Source organism: Chaetodon trifascialis, chromosome 15, assembly GCF_039877785.1.
Source record: "Chaetodon trifascialis isolate fChaTrf1 chromosome 15, fChaTrf1.hap1, whole genome shotgun sequence".
In the NCBI taxonomy this organism is placed as follows: Eukaryota; Metazoa; Chordata; class Actinopteri; order Chaetodontiformes; family Chaetodontidae; genus Chaetodon; species Chaetodon trifascialis.
Window position 1 is genome coordinate 3,246,058 of NC_092070.1, and position 7,663 is coordinate 3,253,720.

Here is a 7,663-nt window from a genome sequence, read left to right on the forward strand (position 1 = left end):
ATTAGTGGAAGGCAGGGTGGTGCTTCACTGTGAGACAAGGTTTGAATGAGGCTGTGAATCCCTCTACATGTGAAAACCATGCATGCTGGTTTTAAAGAGAACGAGGGTTGTGGACCTTCTGGGTGGAGTCTCATATCTCCTGTGTTCATTTCTTTAATTGGTGAATATGTCAAATCTTGTAGTTGGAATTAGTGATTTTCTCTGACAGGCTGCCCATCTGTCCCATTGTGTCCTCGTTGGGTGTTTCTCTGTTATTTATTTATTTGTTATCTTCTCCATAAGCCTTTCTGCTCATTGTGGCTACTGGTGGGTAAATGATTTAGAACAGGATTACTGAGGCAGAGAAATGCCACGACACTCATCTAACTCTGATTATTCTGAGATCAACATGGTCACTGGTTGCAGAGCTCCCAAACTCCACCCCTGCAAACACACACACATTCACTTCAGCTTTGTGCTGTGGCTCCAGGCCAGAGACCAGCGAATGAACAGATCTGACCTAATCCAACCTGCAGCATGTCCATCTGTCTGTGTGCACGATGCAGATACAACAGAAAATATCCTGTCAGATAAAAGCTTTGCTTGTCAATACAATGCACTGATGCAAACATGTACAGTTCATACATCTTGACGTGGGTGTTGGTGGTCTGCTTTCAACCACAGCAGCCAACCATCACCATAAACAATATGACAGTGAGGGCATATAATAATCTATTCCATAATAATAATCGAATTAAATTAGACCAGATTCAACCATATCAGAACAATGAAATGTGGTTAAGCATTTAAACGGAACATTAGCAAGAGTGCAGTGCAAAAGTGTGAAGGGTTTTAAAGGCCAAAAGAAAATCTACCAATGCATAAATAACCACATAATTAATGGGTCAGTGAAGATCCTCGTTCATCAGGTCATGGTACTTCTTAGTGCTTCCAAACACCATCATGCATTGCATTGGAGTTGAAGATTTCCTGCATAGTTTATATTGTATTATCTCATTTTTCCTGGTAGTATGTTTCCTCACAGTGCTATGTGTTGTCACATTTGTTCAAACAAATGATCTTTAATTGCAAATGATCTTCTGTCTCTGTGAAATAAAACATCTTATCTCATCTAATGATGCCTCGTGAGCCTCTCCTACTTGCTGTGGTCTAGAAGAACAGCAGCTGCTCTTGTAATTTGATCCATCACTTGGGAAACCCAGTCCACACATTAAACAGTCACTGGCCTGACTCACACTTATTTACCAGGCTTACTGTTTCTCCTTCAGGTATGTCTGCCTCGCACTCAAGTCAGTAGCTCAGAATAAGGACAGAGCCAAAACAAGTGTGGCAGACATTCTGGATAACACTCGTGCGCATAACAATGCATCATAGTCCATATAATGTAATCCAAGAGGAAAAGAAGGACTCTGCCGGTCAGGTAGAGCTTTCAGCCCCTCCTCCAGTGAGCACTACGCCCCTCCTCCTGAGAGTGGGCCAGGCGCCTCACCTGGCTCACCTTCCAGCCGCTCTCAGACTCAATGCGACGGCACCAAAGCTCCGGGAACTAAGCAGCCACTGTCAGAGACCCCGGCGTCTCTCCGGAGGCGCGTGCTGAACGCTGACATGGAGCCGGTCCACCAGGGTCTGGGTCGCTGTGTGTGTTGTTTCTGGCTCGCAGTAGCCTTTGACATCGTGGGGCTGGCCATCCTTCTCCTCGGGGTGTTTGTGAACGTGTTTTTCTTTGACCTGCTCATCTACGCAGGCGCCATCGTCATCTTCTTCAGCCTCATCTGGTGGGTGTTCTGGTACTCCGGGAACATCGAGGTGCCCCCGTCGGAGCTGGAAGATGATGTGGGTTTGCTGAAGAAAGACAAGGGCGTGTTGAGCGGGATCAGCGGCGCGGTGCGGCGCCTCTCCGGCCGCATGACCAGCAGCATCCGGAGCTCATTCCGCAGGAACGGAGGGCCGTCCAGTAACCGCACGGGCCGCAGGCCGCCGGTGGGCCCGCACGTCGAGCAGGTGGCCGTTGCCATGGCAACGATGACCCCGCATGAGGATATCCCGCGCACATCTGTCTCAACCGTGGCGGGGGGTGACACAGAGATGCAGCACACAACACACACTTCTCCTATCTAGAACAGGCCCACAGGTGAGGCCTCGCTCACACAGTCTGACTTTATAATACACTATAACTAGAATTTTATCATGTCATTGCTTTTTACTTACTGTGCAGCTCTATTTTCAGTCAATCTTTTGTCTTTGTCTCATCTACTGATGATCAGAGGCTGATTCAAAGGCCTCCGCCAGCTGCCAGGAATAGAATCTGAAGTCTAGAGAAAAAATACAAAACGTTTTACTTTCATGTATTTTTTCATTTTCTTTTTATCCTAAAGACTCTCAAATCTCGAGATAAAAAAATCGTAAAATGTGAGGCAGACTGAAAGGCAGCAGCCATTTGTTGACTGTAAAATCCTCCTCACTACAAACAATCCATTCGTTCACTACGCTCAGCCTTTAGCCTACAAAGTCTGACTAGAATCAAAGTCTGATATTTCACCATTGGCAATAGATGGTCAGAAGACAGTATCAAAACTAAAACTGTTTTTGCTTTGTTGTTGTTATTATCATTATTATTATTATTACATATCTGTGAAAGTGAAGATCCAAACATCATCAAAGTGACGTTTATACTGTGTTTGTGTGCTTGGTGTTTGATCATTATGAAACATGTCTAAAGTTTATTGGTGCTACGGACACAAAAGGAATCATAGCCCTGTTTCAAATCTACTCATTTTCACAAGATTTAACAGGGTTCAATTCCATAAATTATCTTTATTTGACTGTATATTTCAAAAATAGAGGACCTGAGGAAAATCTCCTCCTCGCTCAGTATAACTTCTTTCAGTTTGATCTAGTTTAAATGTGGAAGTAAAAGGAGTATCTGTGTAAAGGCAGAACGAAATGTTATCAGTGGATGAATGATTAACCACACTAAAGGACGAGCCTTCGGTTTAAACAATAGCAGGCCTACCTGAAACTTACTTGAAAACCTCATCATCCACAGATTAATGTAAACATCCTGAATAGATCATAGAAAGGACTTTCTGCTCACCTCAAAAGCAAAATAGCTTTAATAATGATGTTCAATCCATTTTCTGCCCCACAGAGACTTGATGAGAGCCTGCTCCACAGTGTCTTCAGCTGGCTCCACTTCATGCTCACATTTTCTACTGTTTGTGTGTTAAATGAGGAATTATTAATAATTGATGTTGATAGTGTTTGCAGTTGTTGAGTCTTTATGAAATGCTTTAGTCAAATGTATATTTTCATAATAAATGTTGTGTTTTAATCAGTATGGCAGCTTTGATGCAGTCTTTCTGAGATCATTTGGCAAAGTTTAAATTTTGGAAATTCATAGGTTTGTACAATGTATGAAATTAAGCTGATAACCACAAGGACTCAACCCATCCTTCACCAAAGCATTTTTCCTACCCCAAACAACAATAAGCTGAACCAAAACCTAAACAAGAATGTGCGATGGCTTTTCTTACGATAACTGAAATTTGTCGTGCTGGATTAAATTTTTGTAGGATGACTGTCAAAATGTGTAATTGCTGGATGTCTCATTCTTGGAGTCATATCCCAGTTACTCAAGATAATCCATCCCTTTAAACGTTGACCATACGTCAATGCTATGTTCACAACTTTTTGGTTTAAGCAAGTGACTCAGTCACAGTAAGCAAGTAAGTGACTTAACTCATGAACCCCACAAATTACTCTAAATCTGGGCAAACCTGTGCTTTTGTCTTTCCCTCCCAAAGATAATTTGCTGAGAATATTATCTGTTGTGTTCATATGTTCAACATTCTTTGGCAGCTGCTGGATAACTGAAATGACTGGGATGTGGAAGGTGGCCATCCAGGACTGGATCAGGGCTTAGTTTATTATAACATGAATTCTAGAATTGTTACTGAAAGGCAACCCATTCCATGCCAATACAGTTAATGAATTGGCATTGGCCCTGATTCTGACTCTGATCTTCATTTAACTACTACTATAACTATAACCTAATCATTGCTGTAAATATATTAAATGAAGTATATCATTGATGTGCTGTTGGTTATATGAGACCATTTGTGTCAGCTCTCCATTCAGTGTCAGTCATAACATGTAATGACAGCTCCACACTGGTGTCTGTGCATCTGAAACACAATGGATACCAAAAGCCTACACCACTTTATAAACCATTTAGTATCCTGTTTTGAGGCCTCAAATGAAAATCCAGCAATTCAAGCATTCTTAAGTTTTATTTGAATGTATGAAAATAGAAAGCAAAGGTCACAGGTAGACACACCCTTCAGGTAGCAGGAGCAGCTTCTGCTGTGAGAGCAGACTAGCTGCTCATGTGGATTGAGTTTATGCTGTGAACCTGACCTTACTAAAGACTGATTAAGATAAGAAATGATGTATGTACTGGTTAACTGGGACTTACTGATCCTTCTAGGTGCTTATTGTTGCAGCAGCTAACATGTTACAGCAGGGAGAACAAAATAGAAATGCTAAAGTCATCAAATGAATGTGAGCTGAAGACTAAACAGGCTTTGATGAAAAGAATACTGCTGTGGCAAAAGAGGTGTGGATGGCAGCAGACTTCCTTGTTCCCACCCCAGTTCAGCTGATAACAAGCGTCAGTGTTTAACCTTTGGAACCTGTTGGCTTTATTATGCTGCTGTTTCATCTGACCGTGCTCTACTGCAATACTTTTGGCCCACATTATCGAATCTACATCAAGTACAGCAAAGTCCTTTCAACGCATTCAAGTTTGAGGGGGGAATAATACATTTACAACAACTTACATTATCGGTTCCAAAGGTGGAGAATGTACACAAGTATCTTCTATAAATTCACATATCCAGAAAATATGACATTAAATGCACGTCAGGGACATCACCATGCAACAGTGTCATGCAAAGGAAAAAATAAGGTAGCTGGAAATGGAAATGGGTTTTCCTGGTACAGAGTGGGAGTTTTACAGGATGAAGCACACTGAACACCACAGGCAAAAACCTGATGCACTGCTTCAAACAACAGACATAAAGTTGTCTATAGAGGCCATATTGCCAGTATTTATGAAACACTGGGGTCATGAGCCACCACATGCTCCCCCTCCTCCTCTGTGCGTACACACAGAAGCTGCCACCACACATCATGTAGTTGACCAATCACGTGCGGAGAGCCGGCTCTTAATAGCCAGTTCGTTCGCAACTGACACATGACTAATTCTTCTACCTGTTCCAGTGTTGGTGGGCGTTATCCTGGTAAGCCTGTGTGTGGCAGCGGCGCCTGGACCGTCTACAGGTGACATGGCTCCATCACACCTGTCTGAGTGTGTGGAGCCTCTGTCACACGTGTCCTGGGTGCCTTTCTCCTCTCTCTTTTCCTCTTTTTGTCCTGTAAACAAAAACAAACAGACCATCTGGTGTCAGCTGATGAAGAGTCTTTGCAGAGAGTGTTCATTCGCTCTCGTGCACTGATGTGTGAGCCTGTGTACTCAGGTAGTTTTGGTCCACTCCGGGTGTTGCTGGGCGTGGAGGAGTCTTTCTCTCTCGGCCTGCTCGTAGTATCTGGCCTTCTCCTCCTTTGACAGATGGACACTGTGGACAGACGACAGCACAGTGTCAACACACACACAGACACCAACATAAAAACACTCACAGACACAGAAAAATGCACACAAACTATTTTATTTTAACAAACTTTGATCATGTTTGTAACAGTGAGTGAGTCAAACATACAGAAGCAGCACATTTACTCTCTGACCCAGCACTGCATTCACAGCTGTGCTCCCTCTTCTGCTGACGTCGTCTTCGCTGATCGTCCTACTGCTGGTTTTCACGCTTTCTCTTTCTACAGAACAAAAACAGAGTGAGAACTCCTGTCACTGCTGTGGAAATGTTAAGAGAAGCACAATGATACAAGACGAGTGTAAATGTAACTTGTGTGTGCTGTGCTGTGCATTAAAGCCATTAACAGACACTGATTCTAATAATATTCATGCAGACGTGTTTGGTAGACAAAGAACAGACATCTGAAATCAAACAACAGCTGACAGAAATGAAATATAAGTGACTGTGATTTGATGATGAGTCTGGCTTATTAATGGTGACCACAGCCACAGATCAGCCAGTCAGAAAAAAGAGAAACATCCATTTTGATCCAAACTGTCCATAGCAAACTTACTTTGAGTTGGAGGTGTTGGGTGGAGCAGCAGCAAAGGCAGGTGGAGGGAAAACCTGTGGGACCTCATACAGCAGCTCTCCATTCCTACACAGATAAAGAGAGACAGACAGACGCGCCAGACAGTTCAAAGAGTGTGTGTGATGATGCAAACTGAAGCTCAGTATCTGTGTGTTAACTTGTGTGTGTCTTTGATGTGTGTGTTACTTACAGCTGTCCAACACAGCGCAGGTTTTGGGTGAATCCGTCAGGGAGCCTCAGCACTGGTTCATCTGGAGACACAAACACACACAGAGCAGGTGATTAGACAAGCTGCAATGGTGTCACCTGTCCACCAGGTGTCAGGATTTTGTAGGCGGCCCTGATGGTAAAGCTGGCCTGGAATGCCTCCATCTCCCACAGTTCTTTTCAGGAGCTCTTCCTCTTTTCCACTCCTTCTCATGCCATCCACTGCCCTTGCTTTGCCTGCACCACAGCTTGTGCACACCTTTCGCTTCCTCCTTCCGACGTACCTCTTGGACCACCAGCTTGCGTCTCTCAGCTGGAGTGGCCTTGTTCCATGCTGGTGTACTGGTCCCAAGGCCAAGACCAGTCCTCCCCTCCTGCACTGAAGCAGGTTTATTCCCTCCCTCTCCTCCTCTGTGGCCTTCCTCCATTGCTTCTTCAGCTGCCGCCTCTCCCTGGCTCTATATTATAGAGTATTTTATACTCATTTAGTTCAAAACATGTATGCGACAGATAGTTACTTTTGCAGATATGGATTTTACCTGAATTTAACTCCTCAGCAACATATAAAGTTGTAAAGTTGTTACAAAGTCATAGAGCTGTTGATTCAGTTGTGTTGCAGTATACAGAGAAGTGTTTGTGTTATTTAGCTTACCCTCACTGATATAAATGCTAACACTAAATATGGTTTGTAATGGATTACATGTCAGTCTACCACCTTCTGTATGTTGGTCAGACTCCAGTGCTCTCAAGCAGCTCCCGCTCCGACTCGTTCACTTCAAAGAGCCGACACATCACTAATTCCTCTACCTGTTCCACTGTTAGAAAAAAAACAGCGGCGCAACTTGGTGGGCGTTATCCTGGTAATTTCTCTGCATGAGATATACAAGGTGTGGCGTGTGTCTCACGCCAAATGCGTGAGACTTGAGCGCTTTGTTCAGTTACAGGTTTGTTTGGGGTTTTTTTAGTTTGTTTGTTTTTTAATGGAAGTTGGACATTATATTGAAACATTGACAGGACTGAAGAACCAAAAAGCAGTCAAAACGGTGCAAATGTGTAAAGCCTTAGGAATTGTATGAATTATGAACTGAACTAACTTGAGAAACCATCCATCCATCCATTATCTATACCGCCTATCCCTTTCGGGGTTGCGGGGGGCTGGAGCCTATCCCAGCTACAATGGGCGAGAGGCGGGGTACACCCTGAACCGGTCGCCAGC

At 43.6% G+C, this 7,663-nt stretch overlaps 1 protein-coding gene across 1 annotated transcript; it reads left to right on the forward strand.

The window, feature by feature from the left end:
• Window positions 1-1,535: 1,535 nt before the first annotated feature.
• LOC139342861 (transmembrane protein 238) lies at window positions 1,536-3,232 on the forward strand. The gene is made up of 2 exons (XM_070980122.1): window positions 1,536-2,131; window positions 3,149-3,232. The coding sequence occupies exon 1, from the start codon at window positions 1,606-1,608 to the stop codon at window positions 2,116-2,118; it is 513 nt and encodes a 170-aa protein (XP_070836223.1). The 5' UTR covers window positions 1,536-1,605; the 3' UTR covers window positions 2,119-2,131; window positions 3,149-3,232.
• The last annotated feature ends 4,431 nt before the right edge of the window (window positions 3,233-7,663 follow it).

What these genes read in the sequence shown, in the direction of transcription:
- LOC139342861 (XM_070980122.1), top strand. Translation starts at nt 1,606, where the DNA reads ATGGAGCCGGTCCACCAGGGTCTGGGTCGCTGTGTGTGTTGTTTCTGG.